Source organism: Centruroides vittatus, unplaced genomic scaffold, assembly GCF_030686945.1.
Source record: "Centruroides vittatus isolate TY-2023 unplaced genomic scaffold, ASM3068694v2 contig_565, whole genome shotgun sequence".
NCBI lineage: Eukaryota > Metazoa > Arthropoda > Arachnida > Scorpiones > Buthidae > Centruroides > Centruroides vittatus.
This window is the reverse complement of record NW_027122336.1, coordinates 109,424-132,970: the sequence shown is the minus strand read 5'-3', so window position 1 is coordinate 132,970 and position 23,547 is coordinate 109,424. Positions and strand designations below refer to the sequence as shown.

The window sequence follows — 23,547 nt, the reverse complement described above, 5'->3', positions numbered from 1 at the left end:
TTGCTACAAATGTAAATCTTTTAAAATCTCTTAATCTTCTAACGCTTCTCAATATCTTATTTCTTTCAAATATATCAACAGATAATAAATACATCTTATAATGCTTTACTTCTTAAAACTGTATTATTGTCTGACTTTAGTGATGAGTAATAAATAAAAAAAAATATTTTTTAAAATCAATAATTTTTATACTGTCGAAATTGTTTAAATATACATATTATTTATTAAAATTTGTAATTAATTAATTAGTTTTTAAATAATTAGAATTAATAGAAAAATATTTAAAATTTTTAAACATTCATACCAAGAAGAGGACAACATACTCCATAGTCATTCTTCGGTAAAACTTCACAAAAATAATTAACTGGACACTGAGGTTTATTAGGTTCTATTCCACAAATAAATGGTTTTTTATCATCAGGTACCATTAATGGTAAGCCAACAGGGCATAAATGATCTAAACTCCTTGCTTGTTTGCTACCTATAAAATATTCAAATTAATAAGCATAATATTACAGAATCATAGAGTTTAATATATAATAAAAGAATAATAATATAATAGAACTAAAGGTAATATTATATAAATATTATTTATTAATATATTCAATATATTTTTCAAATGATAAAATAAACATAAATTAAAAGAGAAATAAAAATGAAGCCTTGTTGTATAACTGATATCCAGTTATACAAGGCTTCATTTTCAAGGCATCCAAAATTTGCATTTAAGCTAATTATACTTATTTATATTTATTAGAACATAATATAATTGTGAATAAATTTACTAAATAATTGCTATAATACTGCATTTTTATGCAAATTTATATATAAGCTATACTAAAATATACTTTTCAAATGTTACTTTACTTAATAATTTATCTGTTAAATAATTGTAATGTTACTAAATATGATAAAAGACAATAATGACACATTAAAATCATCAATTTTTATGGAATCACTCTGACATTTTCATCCAATAAACTAGCAATTTAAATCAATTACAAAATATTTTCTTTTTACCATTTCTGACAATTCTGTAGTGAAATTTTAATGTGATTTTTTCAGCCTTCTACATTTTTAATGACTTGATTTATATAACCCTAAAAAGTTCAAAATTATAAATGTGTCCTCAGACTTTTTTAATAATCCACTTATTTGTCAACTGATAGTGATAATTTAATAGTATGACAAAATTTTAAAGCAGGTTGTTACAAAATTATGGAATAAAATCTGTTTGATTTAGATGCAAAGTATGTTAAATAATTCATGTCTGAATAAATAAAAGTAATTTTAAAAAATTTTAAAAAGTTTTAATACATTCTTTTTTATCATTTAAATTACTTCCAAGCTAAAACTACTTAAAATAACAGTAATAATGCTTATTCACATGTTAAATGAAACCTTTTATAATCATTTTACATAATCATTTTGGAAGAAATACAAAATGCTTATTATTAAAAATATAAAAATAATTTATTAAAATGATTGTATATTTTAAGATTAAATTTTTTTCTATAATTAAAATTTAAAAATATCTTTAAAAAATATATAAAAGCATTTATATTCTAGTTTCACATTTTTCAGATTTGATTGATTATAATAATAATTATAGTTTTTATTTATCTGTAAATCCACATTGTTTTTTTTAATTGTAACTTGATTTAATTTTAATGTAATAAAGAAATGTAGAAATATCTCAAAATTTATCTTTTTTTTTTAAAATGAAATTTGAATCAATGACTGTTGTAAACACAGGATGACATTTTTAGGTTAGAACTAATTATTTATTTCTGGTTTGTAAAATTTATAACTCAGAATTCTGCCAAAAACTTTCCTAATATATTTAAATTAAATATTATCTACTGAAATTTATTTATTTTACTACTGAAACACTATAAATTACAACAGTTTCAGCATTTTTTAAGTATAATATTTCAAAATGAATAGATTTTACTAGATATTGTTTAACAATAGTAATTATTTTCAATTTTTGTATGAAGATAAAATTTTTTTATTACGTTATCAAGTATTAAATATATTCTAATATAAAGAATAAATAAAATGGAATACATGAATGGAATATTTTTGTAAAAGTATTCTATTCTCTTAATGTGTTTGATGCTGAGAATAGCCTAAATTAAAAACTGAAAACATTTCATATTAAATATTTTTGGTTACCTGAACTTAGCAGTGTTTTATGAATTAATTAATAATCCTGTTTATGTTTTAAATTTGTTATTTATAACAGGCATTTGGTTTATTTATTATTAATTTTTGTCAAATTTCTATAAAGAAACAACATAATCGGTTGAATGTTATAATCACCATTAGAGATTATAACTTAAAAGTCTGTTTATTCAAATATATTATATGAAAACATTCATAATTGTAAAACTTTCACATCAATCATATCTAAATTAATCAAATTTCTTTATGCAAATAATATTAGAAATATTAATTTATTTAGTTATGAAATTATGAATTATAAATTAAAATAATACAATTTAATATATATAAAATTTAGATTATTACAATGAAATGTGAATTTTAAAAAAAATAAAATTAGATTAATATTTAAAATTATATTTTTAAGATTCAAGTCTAATGAAAAAATATTTCAGTTTTTTCATTATTAATTAAAATAATGAAAAAAAATTTAATCTTATTATTATTATTTCATATTAAAAGGTTATTTTATAAAACATTTTAATCTTTAATAAGATGTTACTTATTTAAGTACATAAATTGATTAGACAAGAATTATAGAGTAAGAACTTTGTTTAATTTTCAAATCAAATAAATCTCAAACATAAAATCCTATATTATTATGAGTTTCAAAACACTTCTCTCTCTTTTTTCTAGCAAATTCTTTAATTAAATTAAATCCTACATTATAATGTTTTGATACTGTTTGTAAAGCTCAGAAATTTTTATTTTAGTGAATTATAGCTTAATACACTAGCAAAGTTTGTATTAAGACACAATTACATTATATTTGCAGCTGTTGAACTAAAACCAAACACACACACACACACACACACACACATATATATATATATATATATATATAGAGGTCCAGATGATAAACAGAGATTAAGTGTAACCCCAGATTATTAATAATCATTTGCTTATCTAAATATATTTAAATATTTAATTAACTGTAGTGGTATAAAGTATTCAGAATAATGATCAATAGTTATATTGAATGCAAATAATACTCATCATATACAAACAGGATCTGCAATAATTGATATTAAGAATAAATACAGTAACAATGTTTTTTGTTAGTCTTGCAATGCTTATTCTATTATACTGACAATATTTTTTGTTACTGTATTCTATTATACTGATTAATGATTACTAGTAATTATACATTCAAATTTATAATGAGTCATATTCAAAATGAATTAAAAAGTTAATAATAAATAAGGTATTATAATTTATTTTTAATAACATCAAGCTATAAGAAATATGTTGTTTTCTGAATATAAACCAATTACAGTAACACATATGTAAATAGTATAGTTAATAATATTCCAAATACTTTTAATGCAATTTTTCTGTCAGATTTATTACCAAAATTTTATAAAAATAATTAGATTCTTATATAAAACTTTTGAAAAAATATGCAAATATAAGTTAATAAAAAAATTTAATTAAAAAAAATAATTTTTGGGGATGAATATAAAAATTAATATAATTTCATATATTAATATTAAATAAATTTATTTTGTATTTAAATTAGTTCATAAAACATAAAAATTATTTCATCTAAAAATTATAAAAGTGTTGTAAGAATATTATAAAAAAATTTATAAAATGCTATTTCACATATATTTTAATAGTAGTTTTATTATAATTTGAGAAAATAATACAGAAAATATTATTTATATTATATACTAATCTTGTTTTTAATTGCAAAATAAATTTAGATTTTTAATAAAAATAATTTGTATGTGTAAAATTTAGTAACATCATAATAATTTAAAAAATATAAATATTGCTGTCATAAATATAGGATAAGATGTAATAATACATACATATTGGAAGTGGAGTACAAACACCTTTACATGATTCATTTCTTATAACACATTCTTGATCAGCAGGACATATAATATTCTAAAAAGATTAAACCATATATTTTTATTTTCTAAGCAAATGTAATTTTATAACATTTCTAAATAACTTTATTTAAATGCTTTTTAATTTAATGATAAATAAATAACATAATATAATTTTTTCACGTTGATGCATTTTGATATTAATTTTATAGCTTTAATAAGCTATAAAATAAGCTATAAAAATATATTTATATATTATATAGCTTAAATATATTTAAGCTATATAATATATATTTTTATAGCTTATTAAAGCTATAAAAATACTACATTATATTTAAAATAATTTTTAAATATTTGAAAATTATATAATTTTTAGGAATTAGCACAAATTTTTACTTATTTTAATAATATGAACTAATTCTTTTTCCATTCATTATTGTTTTATTTAAATACTTTCAGCAGGAGCACATCCAGGAAGTAACTTATGATGCTGCAACATTTGTTTGATACAAAAACAATCAGTTTTGTTGCTTTAAATAAAAATAATCAGAATAATGCATATCGCCTGACTTCAATTAAGTAAAATTAGGTAACTAAAGTAATTCTAAGGTAATTGAGTAACATTCTCCATAAAATGATAGGGACGAGTGCCTTGAGAAGCACCCATATTCTCAAAATCCTGAATATGCCACTGACTATCAAATACAAGAGCCAAATATTATTGTGTACTAAAAACCCTAAATGATTATAATCAGAAGAAAATGGATCAAATAAAAAAAATTATTTGAAAATTTCATAATTAAAAGTAATATTTAATGATGCAATTGAATTATATTTACCATAACTGAAACATAAAACTTTAAAAATAAAGATTTTAATTCTCAATAGTTAAATTTTTTAATAATTTAAGATTATAATAAGTTAAATATTTTGTATAATTAATCCGATTCATTTTTCATATTGTTAAATTTAATTTAATAACCTGAATTAATTTATAACTTCATAATGTTATGCAATTTCATTAAAAATTAATTATTTTATGATATTGTCAACTGTGCCTCAAATTTATACTAGCAAATTATAAAAGTGTTATAAAAAAAAACAACTTATAAAAGTGTTATAAAAAAAAACAACTTTAAATTTAATGTATTAATATTAATAGATGTTAAAACAATATATTAATTCTTACATCACATGGATTTCTGCATTCACATGTATAACAGCCATCTTCTGCAAGTTTAAATCCATAAGGACAAAGCATACGACACAAAGAACCACAATCACGAGGTTCTGTGAAATAAAAATAATAAATTAACAATTTCTTTTAATATAAAAGATTAAAATAAATAAGACTAATAGAAAAATAAGATGAAACAGTATATAATAATAACTAACATTAAAGTATGTAACAATTTAATTTTTTGTTTTTAAATTTATAAATAAGTTTAATTTCAGTTTTGTTATCTTTCGTGTAATTTCAAAAAATATTTTTAAATTATATTATGTAAATGCATTTTATATCACTATGTTAAATATTTATGATAGAGAATTAAATTTCTTGTTTATTCAAATACTTGATAACCTGAATTTGGTAACCATAAAATCAGAAATTTTAATTATTATATATTTGTTAAAATTTTGTAATATATTTTTATATGTTAATATTATGATAATTTCATTATTTTTGGATATGATTTATATTAAAAAAATTCAAAGTTAAATCTAATTTTAAGTAAAATTTTAATTTTACTTAAAACTAGGCACATTAAGCTTTCTAATACTTTTTACACATTTTTTCCATCACAAATACTAATAAAGTTATAAAATTTTAAATTGCACATGGACTTTATGGACACCCTGTATTATTTTAAATTAATGAACATGTAATATTTTTATTGAAAAAATTAAAAGATTATATAATTTATTTATTAAGAAAAAAAGTATAAAAATTAGAGTTCATAAATTATATTAAATTATCATAATTATCCTAATAATTATATTAATAAAAATAATATAATTTTTAGTAATTTAAGATTATAATAAGTTAAATATTTTGTGTAATTAATCTGATTAATAAATAATAATAATAACAATAATAATCATTAATAAAAATAATTTGATTATTAATTATTTATATTATTTTTATTAATCATTATTAGGATAATTATGTATTTATTAATACAATTAATAAATACCTAAATATCTTATATCCTAATAATTTATTTCATAAATAAATTGGTTTTTTCCTGATTATTAGGATAAAAAAAAAAGGAGTTCATCAGATAGATACATATACAAAAACATATAACTAAATGTTGAATATCTTTTATTTCCATCATTGTCCACTAATTTTTTTATATTTGTATATTTAAAAACTTTAAAATTTTTGTTGTTGTAATGAAAATTTAATTTTTTAAAATTTATGAAATACTTTAAATCGATTTTTAATCAACATTTTTCAATTTTAAACAACAGATAATTTCACAATTTTATATTTTGTTAATAAAATTAACTTTACAAACACATTGTGCATAAATCTAAACAGAATATATTAAATCTGATAAAAATAATATTACACTTGTTAATTTGCATTATTTAAATAGGTCAGTTTAGTCAATTAAATTAGGCCAAATTACATTTTCTTTCAGAACTTGTTTACTAAACTTAGTAAAAACAATCTTTGACTATGAAACCTAATAAGGAAATCAATAAACTGAAAACTTGACAATGAATTAGTCATTGAATCATTTTAAGTTTCATTTATTTAAAATTGTCAATAATCCTAAATTAAATTATATATTTATATTTAATTTATATTTATTGTTATTTAGTTGAGTTACAAACAAATATTATGTATGTTGTGTAAATAGAGATCTAAGATCATTAGCTTATATTGCATTGGAAATCTATATATATGGTATAAAATGGTTAAAATCTAAAGATGTAGATCCACAAGTTAGTGAAAATATGAAAAAATCTAGTGTAAATTACAGAAGAAAGATAAAAACTGTAATTGATGTGGTAAAAAAATATTGTATTCTCCTCTGTAACAAAGCTTGCCTTTATTATAATAAAGTAATTATAAATAAAGATATAAGTATGAAAAGAATAATTATGTTTTTAAAGTAAATTGAAAAAATAGTTGTTTAAATGAAAATTATTTATTAAAATATTATTGTAAAATAAAACATAAATTAATTAGTAAGCTAAAAATAATTTTAACATATAACAGGGAATATGTATATTAAATACTGTTTATATATTAATATATCCCAACAAAGAATATGAATGGTATTTAGAATAATTTTATACTAAAATTTAATATACATTTAAAATTATTTTCATAATCAATTCTATAAACTAATCTAATTATTAAAACTAATTTTTAATGATTTTTAATGCTTCAGAATAAATAAAATTAAACATTAAGTTTAAAAAAAAGCTACAATAACGTAAATTTATAATACTTAAAAAAGTTTTCATAAAAGTTGAAGGCAATATTTTACAAGCCATTTTATTTTTAAATCTCTATGTAATCTTATGAAAATTGTTCCTATTACAACTTACTAAGAAGTTATCATTATAATGAAAGCTGATTTTACATTTTATGTATCTAAATAATAATAATAATTTTATTTATTTAATACTAAATACTATTTATTTAAAATACTGTAAAAGGCATCTTTTAAAAGCTAGATATAGTGATTTCCAAGCTTAATTTTCATGATTTAATTTTGTTTTTATTTTTGCCTTTGAAAAATGTGTTTTAATGCATTAGAATTAGTATAGGCTGATCCTACTGTATTTGGCAGTATATTATTGTTGTTTTACTTTTCACTTTACTGTACAGATTTTTCATTATTAAATACTTTAAAAATGTATTTGTTTTTTCAAATATTTGTAAATAATTATTAATAAAATATATATTGGTATTTTATAATCACATGAAATTTTCACAGCATTTAATTGTTTTTTTTTGGAAAATTATAAATTCATTTATGAAAAAAAATCTATTAGTATCATTTTTCACCCAACCATAGCAAAAATAATCTTTTCATTGGGTCATTAATTTTAAAGAACACAACCTCTTGATTGTAAAAGAACAGTGATGTGCAATACTACATGTTTTGTTTAGTGTAAACTGTTATTTGTAAGTTTATTTTATTTATTTTTTTACACCAATTTTAATTGCAAGGCACATGGAAAATTTTATTACAGAGATTTTATATTTTTATATATTAAAATATCAAAAAACGTTTCAAATGTCTGAAACAAAGAGAAGATATGGTTTATTCAAAGGAGATTTCTAAATTCTTAAATCATATTATCAAAGGCAGTCAAGAAACTGCTAAATCAGTTTTCAAGTGTATTGCTTTGCTTTGTTTCATTTATCTGGTCAAACTAATTTAGATATCCATTAAGAAACTTTTCCTTCAATTTATTTATGGTACTATTGAATTATGAATTAAATATTTTAAATATATTAAATTTTAAAGTAAAATAATTTCTAAATTTTTGAAATTTTAACATAAAAAAGTTTTTAAAAGGTTGTTTATTTAAAATTTGTTAGCATTTTCAGCATAATTTCATCTTAATCGTAAATCTAGTCAAATATTTAATTTTCAAATCAACTTTCTAATTTTTGAACATTTTTAATATTTTCAAAACTACTATGGAATTAACAAATTAATATATTATCAATATATTATTTTTTTATTTTAAATTCTTTTCATTATATTTTAAAGCGCTTGAATATATACATTTCTGAAAAGTTAGATAATGAAATTCTCATTATGTAAGATAATATGTAAGCAAATAAAAGCTTTCAGAAAACATTTATCTCTATGAGATAAACCTATTTAGAGATTAAATAAATAAAAATTATATTGTTTATTTACTTAACTAAATATTATTATAATTAAATAACAAATAGAATAAATATTAATAACTTCATATAAATATATAAATATAAATGTAAATATTCATGGAATACTTAATGTTGTTTTAATTTAGAAAAATAAAAAAAATGAATATGATAATGTATTGAAATTATATCTAGTGTTATTTCAAACTGAAATTTATTAAATTAATATGAATCAATTTTAAAATATGTTACAATTGCTGAACTAAAATGTGTAATTAATTTTTGATCTAAATTAAGTAAAAAACATTTTTACTCTTACTTAACATCACAAGGTTCTACTGTATATATTGTATACGTAATCATTATATATCAATTACAAAAATTTTTAAAAATTTATACTTATAAAATACTATAATTTATTATTCTAACATTTGATCAATTCAAACTAAATTGAATTTTCATATACTGTATCTCATTTACTGATATTGAATATCTTTATGATCAAGAATATTATTTACTCTTGTAAATAGTATATCTAATCTTCATGATGGTAAATGATAAAACTTAAATTTAAGTTTTTGTTTCATTATTTTTCTTACTTAATTAAAGACAAAATTTGATTTGTATTTTTCGTTGTGTTATAAATATGTTTGATATGCCACATTATTTTAACTGCATAGATTAGATTTTAATATTTTATCATAAAATAAAAGAAAATATATTGAATTTGATATATTGAAAAAGTTTTTGATCATTTATTGAGTAAATCTACCATGAAGACTTCTTTATATTCTTAAATATTTAATACTTTAAAAAGATTAAAATGTCTCCAAATAAACTTTAAAATATATTTTTTCATTTCTATATAAAAATATACTGAAAAATTAAACAAAATAATTTTAAAATTTAAAAACCAATTCTGATAATAGCATCAACATTTTAAAAATTTTAATAAACGTATTCCCGTAAAACTTTTTGCTTTATATAAAGAAAGATGAAACTATCAAAAACAACTTACCGTTACAATTGACTAGATTAAAAGAGTTAGAACGTGTTCCAGCTACTTCAAATCCCTGCTGGTCTACACACCAGCATATACCAGTTGCATTATTACATTGAATTTGTTCAAATTGCCCATCTTCTGTACAAACTGGTATGAAAGAATTTTCTACTGTGCCCAAAATTTGTGCTTGCTGTTGGGATATATATCTTAATTGTTGGCAACCTAGAGAAATAAATTTTAATTAATTCATTAAAAATTTATATATTACTAATTATGTTTATTAATCACACTAGAATTTATAAAATTTTAAAAATAATTAAATAATTTTAATTAAACTTAATTTTCTACAAAATAAGCATTGATTAATTATTCTAAATGAAGGATTAAACCTACATTTAATAATCATTAATAAAAATACAAATTGTAGATTTACTTTTTTCATATTGATTTTTTTTAATATATGATTAAAGTGATGAATATTCTGTCATACTGAATTAATCATTAATATGTATTAAGTTGATTTAATCAAGCAACTAGAAGACAATTTTTTCTTGTTTAAACTTCAAATTTTAATCATTATCACAACTTAATAAGCCTACTGTCATAAAATTGCATTTAACAACATCTGGAGCTTTATGTTAAAACAAGGCAGAAACAAATGATAGGAGTGATGTTAACTAAGTGAATAAAACTTCAAAAAAACTAAAGAACTATTAACGCTTTCTTCAACCGTAACATTTGTTTACTCTGAGGGAATACATCACAAAAGAGAGTACAAATTTGAAATTCCATTCACAATCCTTTAAGCCTATAGAAACATAGCATGCCAAAAATATATACTAAAATCAGAAATTTAAATTTAAATTATACAGCAAGGATGCAGGTAATTTTTAAAATACATTTGAGATAAATGACATTTTAACACACAACACTTAAACTAAAATAAGAATTTGTTTTATAGAAAATTTTTGCATTTTGCATTTCTATTGGTAAAAATGTTATGAATGAAATTTAAAATTTTTGATTATTGTCATGTAATGCTGTTTATAATCATTACATAACAACATAACAGTTTAATTAGCATTATATGTTATTTATAAGAATTCAATCTCCATACAACACATTAGTTTAAGAGAGTTTTCTTATTGATAGAAGGCAATTCAGTCATATTTCAAATTATATTACAGAGTATTTTTTAAATATTTTCTTATAACAGTTTATGTTCTCCATAGTTTAACTTTTTCTAAGCTCCCATGAGTTCTTTAAATACAATTTATTAGTAGGATGCTCGTTTAAAAATACTTTAAAACAAGATTTAAACATTTATTATCTCTGAAAGATATTTATGAAACATTATGGTTTCAGCTTTAAAATACATTAACATATATAACTTATCTCTTAAGAAAATTTTTAAGCGATTGTGTTACAAATGAAGATTTACAAAATCGTTTTTTAGCATTAATAAAAACAGAAGTGCTATATATAACTCGAGATTTCTAGATTTCGATTCAGCAGCAGATGGGATAATCATCAAAGTTGAATTAAGAACTAAGCAGTATGTTGATATAGTAGTAAAATGGTAGTTCTGCTGATGAATTATGGAATCAAGAAGCGATATACATTAACGCTATCGCAGAGTCGGTTTATGGTCGCTCATTCTTGTCGTTGATAAGATTTACGATCCTGTTAAGAAAGCTTAAACATCTACTAGACGAAAGAAACACTTAACCCGGAACTTTCCTGCAGAGAACGTTCCAATATCATCATTATCGAAATTTATTTGTATAAACCACTATTTCTGCACAGAAATAAACTTTAGATGCGATTTCCATTATTTAAATACGACTAATACGTAATGTAATCCTTTTCGGCACCCAGTTAACAGTTATACTTAAAATTTTCATTTTCATTGTGTTGTATTATTAATAAACCGAGAAAAACCTAGATAATGTTCTCACTTAGCATTAAAATTATCATTAAAACATTCTAAAAGTTTCCGTAAATCATTTTCCGAAACTAGTTAAAAGCAATACGGAAGAATATACGAAGAGGAAATGATACGCCATTAATAGGAAACCGTCTTAAGATCGATGGTGACAACAGTAAATCCCGAGTGTATGAGTTACTGAACCGAAGACCATCCAGTTGGCCAAACTCTGTTCAGTTTAGATTTACACACCGTTTATATAGGCCAAGTATAATAGCTTGATTTCTTTTAGCTATAAACCCGCTATTTAGATCAATCTCAGTCGATTTCAACTAGCGCTTCTCAATTTTTTTCTAACAATAAACGTCTTTTGTACGTAATAAGTTCGGATAAGTACTGCACTTCTGTTCATTTACTGGCTATAAAATAAAATTTTGGCGTTCCGATTATTTAAAATTTATAACAAAAGAAAGATTGTTTTTCGTTAACTTTTTTTTAAAAATTCACTCCATTTGTTTGACTTTGCAAAAACTGAAATAAAATTGAAAAAAAACTTGAAAACTTATAAAATGAATTTTTAAAAATTTCACTTGTGTTGGTGTCTTCGGATTTTCTCTCTCATCCCCTTAAGACTGAAAGAAAACGATCCATAAAAATGGATTTTAAACCTCTTCGAAACGAAATTCTTTTTCAAGAAATATTTTATATTTTAGTTTAAAAAACACTTCAATAATCAGATAAACGTGTTTATATTAATTATAAAACTATAAATTAAAAAAAAATTAATTGTAAGCTATATTATTCCTCTTCATATTCTCTACTTTAAACAAAGACATTTGAATGAAGTTAAATTTTTAGTATTCTGACACTGTTTATAGTTTTGAAATATTTACAATTTTAAAATGCACCTTCAGTGAATTTTAAAGTGTTCATATTAAATAATTCTTTTAAGGCTTAATTTAATAAGAAGAGCAAAGAAACTGTATCAGAATTATTATTTTTCACATCACGCTACATGATCGCTTTTCTTTACCGTTTCTTCCGTTTTTAACGCTTTGATTACTATAGACATCAAAGTGGAAAGTTCAATGCACTATCAAACTATTCTCACGAAAGTATTTCTCTTTAATTGTTATAAATATCATTAAAATTCTTTAATAAAATAATAAGCGTAATATAAATTTTCATTTTTATTCAGGCATCACTGAATATTGGTGATTTGTTAAAGATAATTATTTAATTATACTTGGCAAAGGAGTTTTAATTCAAAAAATTCTTTTACTAATTAAAGATGATTTAATCTTATATATGTAAACATTAAGATTTAAAAAGCTTTTTTTAAAATCCAATTACTTGCTTATTCAACTAATGTAAAGTATTTTATTTTTTAAAAAAATTTCAGTTTAAAAAAATGCATACGTCTATTTCAGAAGTAAGAAATAACATTTTAAAAACTGATAATTACCTAAGAAATTATAAATTATTTTATAAAAATAATCTAAATTAAATGTTTATTTTAAAAACTTCAATTTCGGTTAATGTTACCCTAGGTATACAAAATGGCGGCTCGTCTCCGATTACAGCAATCAGAAGACAGGGAACAGCGGGGACGCACGTTCTAACCTAACCTAACCTATTCTAATAAATTACCATAATTATTGGCAACCAAATTATTAGAATAGGTTAGGTTAGGTTAGAACGTGCGTTCCCGCTGTTCCCTGTCTTCTGATTGCTGGAATCGGAGACGAGCCGCCATTTTGTATACCTAGGGTAACATTAACCTAAATTTCAAAGAGAGTGGTAAATTAAGAAGCCAAAATAATTTTTTTTTAAATTAAATACCATTCAAGAATAATAAAAATGAAATTTCTAAGAAGATTTTGAATATTTTCTTACGTCTACGTACAATATATAAAGAATAGAAACGTATAATTTAGTTGTTCGGGAGAAAATAGAAAAGTTTAAAAGACGAGACATTTGACGTGAGTGGACAATTGGATGTTATAGATAGGACAGGAAGCTGTTTGTGGATAAAAGATTAGAAAAGAAATTCCAAACATAGACTATGATAATATCGATCTTGGATGAGTGAAGAATGGGAAAAGTTCGCATTAATTTCTCTTTATAAATTTTATACACATGAAAAATAATAAATAAAGGAGAAACCTCATAAAATTCATTATAAAAACTTAATAAAATTTATTATAGATAAAAAAAATTGTTTATTAAATTTGAAAACTTTAATATGAATAAATGCGTGATCGTAGGTTTAATGTTAAACGATTAATATTAAATTTTAATCATTTTGACAGGTTTAGAATTATCTTTATCGTGCATTTAATGTCATATATAAATTTAAATACATATAAAGTATAGTAAATTTTACAGATATGAGATTAAAGAATTATTTTAAATTTCTAGCATCTTATTAATGCTTTAATCCCTTAATTAGTTTTCTCATTAATTATAATTTAGAATAATTCGTAAACAGTTATACAGTATTATAATTTGGTGTTTTGATAGTTTTTCACCACCGAGAAAAACTAGATGCAAAAATAAATAAATAAATAAACTAATTATATTAAAAATAACGTTTTTATTGTGAACATTTAAAATTTATATAGATTAAAAAACTGTAATCTGTTCGAGTTTTATACTTGATAAAGTTTAATCATCAATTAAACTATAAATAAAAAATTGATTTCTTTTATAAAGAACGTTTTTAATCGGATTTGATCGTCTTATTTTGTAATATAGTTTAACAGAAAAAAAAGAGTATAACGCGATATTTTTTGGTAAAAATACTTTTTATGTTATCAAGTTTATTAAGAAAAATGTTTTGAGGAAAAAATATCAAAAGTTTGGTTAAACTAGTTTGAGTGAAAGATCCATTAAAGAAAAGTTTTTATCGAAATAAACTTGTGATGGAAGTTAAGAAATCTATCGTTTGATTTTAAGTAAACAATGAACCAAGTTAAAATCTCGTAACCATAAAATAAACTATGCTATAAAATTTTCTTTTCAAATTTCTAAACTAAATTATATATTAAAATAAAAAGAAAAAATAACTTTACTTTCAATACAAATTCTATATAATTCAACTTCACGACCAAAAAATATTGGAAAATTTATTATCTTTTAACGTCGTATTAAGAAATTTATATTTAAGTTCAAATAATATATTTGACATAATACTTTCTATCGTAAAAATTCTTATTTCGATAATAATTTCGGCGATAAATTTTTATTTTTTTAAACTATTTTTTTTTCTAAACATAAAAACTTGATTATAAAAATTAATATATAAAATTTATTTATTACCATCTTCAATAATCACAAATGAAGTAACTTTTTTAAATATATTTTTTCTTAATTTTATAGACGTAGAAGTATTTTTTAATATATTATTATTTTTTTTTAATAAAATCTCCTCTGACGACTGCTGATCAAAATTTCTTTGGATCGGGTTATTTTGTTATTCTTAGTGAGAAGTAGGAAACATGTATGATAACACAAGATAAATATTTATACAAATTCTATTTCTAAATATAATATAACATGTATATATACACACACATATATATAATAACAATAAAATTTAAATATTGTATAATATTTACCCTTTTTTACTATGGACACACTTACATCACAGTACAAATGTACAAATGAATAAGTAATCTATACTGCCGTGCAGTTTTGAAAATATATCTCAGTACAGTCAAAACTCAACATACAAAAAACTAAAAATTAATATTTAAAATGCAATTTTATGCTAAAATAAACCAACCGCGTGTAAAAACTACATGATTTACTATTTCATTTTTCATGTAGATTTATTTGTCTGTTTTTTAAAAAATAAATAAATATAGTTTTTAATTATAAAATAATACAAAAAAAATTATCTAAAAGAATATTTTCAAAAATTGGTAAGCATAAATTGCTTATTCTGTTTATAACAATGCAAATTCACTTGCGTGTTAATAGGGCCTCCATTATTTTTATATTGACTATATAAATGCTGGATTTTCTGCACGCTACTATCTTAAGTTTCGAGATAGTTTTGGAGAGATTACGTGACTGTATACCATAAAGACGATACTTTAAGTTACCATTAAGCATAGAGTGTAGGATAACGTGATGACAAAGAGAAGATTAAGTTTTGGCAAAGATAAAAAATATCCCAGCATATTCGAAGTAATCTGAGTAAGGTAATATTGTGCAAAAACAGGTTGAAATAATTGTAATCTTTCAATAGCGTGTAATTTAAGAATATATTATAAATGCGCGTAAAAGTTTCACTGAATCTGAATAATTTAATGCTGAAAGATAAATCTTTCAGCAGTAAATTATTCATATTCAGTTAAATTTTCTAATATAGAGAAAAATTTTTTACATATTTATAAAAGATTGTGTTGGAAATATTTGTAAATTATAAAGTGTATTTGTGCCTTGATTAATTGCATATATTAGTAAATAAGATAAATGTGGATATATTAGTAAATAATATATGGTTAAAATATACTAATTTAAGTGTGTATATAGTAAATAATCAAATTCTAAATTACAAAAAGATTACTAATCAGTAGAATTTTAACGCATTATTTTTATTTAATTTAGTCATCGACGGGTAGAAAATATAAACTGTCACAAGGTGATCTTGCACAAAGCCTACAGTGATCCCCTTATCAATAGACTCATGAGATCCAGACTCGAGGCCCAGAAATCCTTATTGAGAAACATTGTTTAGAGATTTATGATTTGAAATCTCTTTAAAAAATAAAGTTTTTAAAATTATTTTGTTTATTTTAAACCTTTATCTCTGATATTTTCGGAATAAAAATATTCGGAGATAATCAAATATTTCAAAATATAAACATTTTGAAAACAATAGAAAGAACTCTTCAAGCTTTAATATTCGGGAGACCAAACAAGAATTAAAGTAATTCAAGTCTTTTTTGGGACAGAATTAGCACTTTAAAATACTTTTAATACATTGCTAACACATAAAAATAAATAAAATGATATGGTCTATTATCTATTTATTCAATATTTATTATTATTTAAATTATTATGGCTTTGAGTATGAGTTTATGTATTATGGTTTCATATAACTCAATTTAAAAGAAAATAATAATAAATTTTGAGTACAGTGTCTTAAATTCTAAAAAAAAATTTCACGAATAAAGTTTTGAAATTCGTATCAGAGTAATATGAATCATGTCTCACAGAACAAAAAATGTTGACTTACGTAAAAGAATATCTGATATAAAATTTATAAATAATATATATAAGATTATATGTTCTATATAATAAATAATTTAAATTTATATTTTATTTAAATATATTGCAGATAAAAAAAGTTCTCTTTTTTATTGTTTTTACGAAATGATTCATAATTTATCTTTATTTTTCTTTGGATAATATTGTTGAACATATATCTATACAGTACATACTTATCTATTTGACAAGTTCTGTGGAAAATTATGTGCATACATAATGTATAAGCGTCTATAATACATAAAAGAATAAAATAAACAAAATCAATAATCTATTATGTTATATATTTACATAAAGAGATTAAAATAAAATTTAAAACATATAAATACATAAACAATTATATATTAATAGAAATTTCATATCAATGAAACACGAACACAATATTATGCATACATTTGTACGATTTTTTAAAAATAATTCGACTTCTGTGGTTTGTGTACGTAACTTCTACTGAAAAACAAATTTAATATAAAATAATAATAATTTAATTTATATTTATAAAGTGTAATATTGGTTACAAAAATTTGTTGCTTGTTTGGAAACTTCCAAATTTATTTTGACGACGAAAAAGTACGACTCTGACTAAATTCCGAATTGATGGATTTGGAATCCTGGAGTCTATTTCTACCGAGAGGAAACTCCTCCCTGCCATATTCTGACTTAAAGAAGGGCATAAAAATAAAAGAGAGGAGGAAACCTATCCAGTCATCAAATCCTTTATCTGGTTAATGGAGTATATGCTTCGCGGCCATCTATATACTTTTATGTTTATAATCTAATAATTTCCATTACAAAATTAATATTTCTTTTTATTTTTCTAGCCCAAGGCTGTTATCCATTAATCAGAGAAATTTCATATCTATCTACATGTATAACTAATTTAATCTTATCATGTTTAAGGATTCCAAAGATATGCATTATCTGTATAATTTTAAGCGTATATAACGTGTTCGTGTGTAACGTATAAGCGGTAATAACCCAATGATTTTGTTGATTTATGGATATTATTTACGCTGAAAAAGTTATTAAATATATTATCGTTTAGAGATAAAATAAAAGTGAAAAAATAAGAAATAAACGTAATAAAATTAATAAAGTGCAGTAGTAACAAATTATACGAGCAATAAAAATTTAATAAAATGCAAGAAAAAAAATGTAAAAAGTAAAATATAGCTTATAAGATGTTATAAAAAAATTATTATTAATTTTATCTATTTTATGAAAGTTTTTAATATAGCAATTAATTTCAAATTAAATTATCCATAAAATTAATTTAAAATTTTATATTCTAAATAACAGTTTTGTCGAATTTGTATAAGGAAATATTAAATATATTTTTATAATTTAGTATTTATTTACTTATTATCTATTTACTTATATTAAAATTTTAAGATGTTTGTTTATATATATATATATAAACTTCTTAAATTTTTAAATATATTCAAAGAAGTTTTAAGGAAAATCTTTTTGTAAATAAACAATTATTAGAATTTATTTAAAAATAAATTATAATAATTGATTATTTACAAAACAAATGTTTGATAACATTTTATTGAAGAAAATCTTTCTTAAATAAGGCTTTTATTCAAAAAATATTTAAAATCATGTTGGCAATATTAGGTAAACAACTTCGGAAAAAAATTCAAACTTACCAATTTTTAAACTTATAAAAACATAATTTCTAAATTTTTAAGTAAAAAAAACAAGCCTTACTGAAAGGTTGTGCTTTTAAAATTTCTCATTGCAACCTGTAATGTTTTTCTATTATGGAATATTGAAGGATCTAAAGCATCTTATCTAGCTAAAGAAATTTTAAATAAAAACATAAAAAAGAGAGAAAAAACCTTGATTGAATAACTGAAAAATCTTCGCCTACTTTAAAAAAAAAAATAATGTAACAAAAATAAAGATTAATTAAATAAAAGACATGTAAAATATAATAATTAAATTTAACATTTTAAAAAATTAAACCGGAGTTTTTTAATGAAAAGGGTACTTAATAAGAATGAATAAAAATTCAAATTATAAAGAATATTTTACTTAAACTCATAAATATAAAGCTTTTACGTTTATTATGATAATAAACACGGTACAAAAATTTAATAAAAAGTAATTATCATGTTTTCATAAACGATTATATTGTATTAACCGTTACTACAAAAAAAATATTGTGTAAAGAAAGAAGTTCAAGAACTAGTAACACGACTTCGGAATTGCTGGAAGCTAGTTAAGGAATAGAGAAATCTATTCAATAAGACTGATATGCAGGAAGATGTGCCAAATCTAGGGCAAAACATTGATAATCCAGTAACATGGAGTGAGGACAAAGGTGAAAATAGATATGATGAAAGAATCAGCTTCTTATCAATGCTTTTTATGGGGAAAAGTTCTTAAAAAAGGAACGGGAAATAATAGTGAAAAAATAGAAGTATTTGGGAAATGAGCAATGATAAGCAAAATTTAAAAAAATAAAAAACACTCATTTTAAAATATCTAAGAAAACTTTAAGACAATTTTTGATATATATAAATATATATATAATATAATATATATTGGCATCTTTTTAAACGCTAAACAAAATAAAAACAGAGAATATAAAGAAATAATAAATTGTATCTGGAAAAAAAAATCAAAAGTATTGTTAAATTTGAAACTTTTTCTTTACATTACTTTCCATCATTTTCTCTCGAGCTAAATTTCATTCTACTTATTCATGAAGCATTTTGGTAATTATGTTAATTGCTCTAGTCAAAAAAAGGAAGAATCGAAGGAACAAATGTGACCGATTTGTATGGTGTGCAGATGGTTCTGTAATAATCAGTCCCCTCGAACAGAAAGTATAAAATTTAAAAGAATGAAGTTAACGTTAAAAATAAGAAATTCGAATTGAGGCGATACAAGTAGAACAATAAGAGAAAAAAATAATAATAATAAAAGAGAAATGGAAAACATGATAAATAAAAATGAGGAAATGGAGCAAGTGGAAAAACTTGTATATTCTGAAGAACTGATAAATCATATTGAAGAAGAACATAAATCATCTAGTTTCTCAATTGAAATCTAACAAAACTATAGATACAATAATTATTTAAAATTGAAAGAAATTTTAAGTTTTCTGTGAACATAAGTGTTGTATATAAAAAGCAAAGAAGTTTTTAGTGGAAGATAAAGTCGATCGAAGGAAATTTTGAAAGAAACAAAAATTCAGATAACAAGAAATTGAGTTCTAAGGAAAACTTCAAACAAGAGAACAAAAAGCTAGAAAGAAAAGGAAAAAGGAGAATAAGATGGTTTGGACATATGTCAAGAATAAAGGAAAACTTTTCGACAAGTCATCCCACATGAAAATGGTTGGTAAAAGGAGCAATGGATATATAAAGTAAAAATGAATAGGATATATAGAAAGTTGAGGGGAGTCGTAAGAAAACACAATGGGCTTTATATGATATCTTAAAAACTTTGGTTATCATCAGAGACAAGAAGAAAAAAAGATAGAAAGAGCCACGAAGGCTTTTGTCCATATCCATTTTCACCGTAAAGTTGACAGGCAAAATTTTTTTATAGAATATAACAATAAATCTTACAATAAATTTATAAAATTTTTAAACATCTATTATACAGTATTCATCTTTAATATTTTAATCTTATTATTAAAAATGCTAATTACACTTTCTTTTAAATCTTAACTAGAGGACTAAAAGAGTTGCTATTACTAAAAAGAGATAGAGACTAAAAAATAAAAACAAACTTTTAGGTTTTTTTACCAATTAAAAGATTACACCATAAAAATTATTTTTATCGATTTTTCTGTCAATTTGTTTTTAATGTTAAAAGAAAAAAATTCTGTAAGCGAATTGCTCATTTATTTTTCTAGTGAAGATTTACAACTGATTAAACAATCGAAATTAGATCTGAAATAATTTTATAGTTAAAAATGCAATTTTCTTTCTTTTATCATAACAGATCGATAAATATTAAAATTATTTTTAGTAATTATCCTCGTTTTCTGCTACTTTATTTTTATTGCTCTATTCACGTTTCTTTCTCTTAATTACAAACCAAATTCTATTAGATAGTAATTTAATCCAGATTATTATAAACTCTTTAATTAGTTAATTAATAATATTAAAATATTCATTAGTTTTCTTTATCATCCCATTTATTATTTATGCAGGAAATAATCTTAAAAACAATTTTTTCTTTTAAATTTTACAAAATAGATTTTATATAAATTAATGTTAAAAATTATTGAAAATTTATAAAACTTCGGCAAATATTTTTATGAATCGATTTAAATTCTTATACAATTTTAATAAAATCTGTATTTCAAATAGATATGTACAGTCAGCATGTTTAATTATCTAATAATTCGTATGACAGCACTTATCTTTGTAAAATATAAAATGTACTTGCTTTCAATTAATTTAAAACTTTTATATTATGATAACAAAGTATATTAAGCTTCAAATTGAGACTTTATCATTTTGATAAAATGAAACTTCGAATGATATCTGCCTATATATGAGCTGGTACCACGAGCTTTCTATATATAAATTTCTAACTGAAACACTCATCATTTTGAAGAAAAAAAAATTATCCTAAAAATTTAAAGCTCCTAGCTTCAGGGCATTGGAAGATAAAGTCCGTGTAGACAAACAACAAACGATTTCTTTTCCCCTCCCCCTCCATTCTATAAATGTTTAAAAATAGAATTATGAATTTTCATTAATAAAAGAAAAAGAAAGTTTATATCTTTATCAAATATTTTTATACTTATTTTCCTTAAAATTTAAAGTTAAATTTTAGTTTAGTTTATGTAATGATCAATTTTAAAAAATGTAGTTTTCTGATATAGTATCTTACTTTTATCTATTTTGCCAAAGCGGTTGGAATTATTTTATCTGATTTTCTTGTCTCATTTGAAGAAAATAGTAAAAAAAAGAAGGAAAAAAAGATTTTCTTTCGCTAAAGAATATTACATTTGCTTTTTTTGAACACATATCATATTATCGGAAGGCACGAAATAAAATCGAAAATTTTCCATTTCGACCAATCTTTATAAAGCTATTTCAAGTTTTTTCTAAAATATGAAATTCTCTTATGCTTCATTTATAAATTTATTAAAAATATGCATTATCACTTTGAAAATATTACTTTTAATGAGTGGTAATTCAAGCTATGCTATTTAAAATTAATAGGTATCGTTTAGCTAAAATATCAATTATTTTTGTAGTAAATTTTTATCAAATTCTTTTATAGATAATAATCTCTTTTCTTTTTATAATGTCGGTAAACAAATTATATAATAATGTTTCTTTTTTTATTTCATAAATTTTAAATAAAATTAGTATTGAATTCAAAATAAGAAACAGTAGAATGTTATAAAGCCTACACAATTAAGCGTGAAAAAATTAAAGCCTAGAAACTTCATTCATACGAATTTAATGGTTTGAAGTTTTAGATTCGATAATTAATAAACGATTTTTCACAGAAAGAGTTTAGAGAAAAGTGATTAACAAATCTTTTCCCATACTTTTCGAGGAAAACTAGATAACATCACGAAGGCTGCCCGAAGCCTTAAAACTTAAATTGATATATTACGATTGATGATTTTTGCCTCATTAGAACTTACTTTATGAAACGATTCTACCTTTTCTTTCTTTTTAATATCTGATACCAAAGTTGCGTGCACAACGGAAATTTCAAATTACATTCCGTGTGTCAAAAATGGAAAAAAGAAGAGAGTTAAAAAGAGAGAGAGAGAGAGAGACTAGATATACGTGCCACCGAATTTCAGACCTCATCCATCAAACCTATTTAAATATCATTCGAAATGTGTTTTCGCAGCTTTATACTATATTAAAATAAATAGTTGCTGCATCTACTATGGAATATTTATTCATAATTTCATTATCGCTGTTTGATTTTTTAATTTTTTTCAAAGATAATATCATTAAATTTAATAACAAAATTAATATTCTATGACACTTTTAATTTAATTTTTAGTAAGTTATTTGATATCTTTAATAAATATTTTTTTTTAAAAAAACGCAAAATAATATATAGCTACTTAATCATTGAAATTTTTCATTAATAATATTAACGTTTTATACAATGCAATTAAATGTAAGTAAAGAAAATTGAAATCATATTAATAATTAATTTCGTTTATAATAAATTTTAAAATTAATATTTTCAAGGATTAAACTTCATAATCATTTTTTATGTTATATAGTTTCATTATCATTAATAATGATATCATAATATGGATAAACATAAAATCTATGAGTTGAAAATGATAGGATTCTGTATGATTTATCATTGATCAATTGTTCGTCGTCGTCAGAAGTTAGTAAATTCTGCAAAATTGAGCAAAATATATTCATGTGTCTTCTAAATGTAGCATGTGAATTTA

General features: G+C 21.6%; 1 protein-coding gene across 1 annotated transcript in view; it reads right to left on the bottom strand.

Moving 5' to 3' along the window:
- Nucleotides 1–23,547, bottom strand: part of LOC136978990 (uncharacterized) — a 147,934-nt gene that overhangs the window by 73,259 nt on the left and 51,128 nt on the right. The window contains exons 3-6 of the mRNA XM_067274869.1: nucleotides 9,944–10,150; nucleotides 5,251–5,351; nucleotides 4,041–4,119; nucleotides 305–481 (exon numbers count right to left, since the gene is read on the bottom strand). Of these exons, the coding sequence (XP_067130970.1) occupies nucleotides 305–481; nucleotides 4,041–4,119; nucleotides 5,251–5,351; nucleotides 9,944–10,150 (564 nt within the window). The remainder of the gene's footprint in view (nucleotides 1–304; nucleotides 482–4,040; nucleotides 4,120–5,250; nucleotides 5,352–9,943; nucleotides 10,151–23,547) is intronic.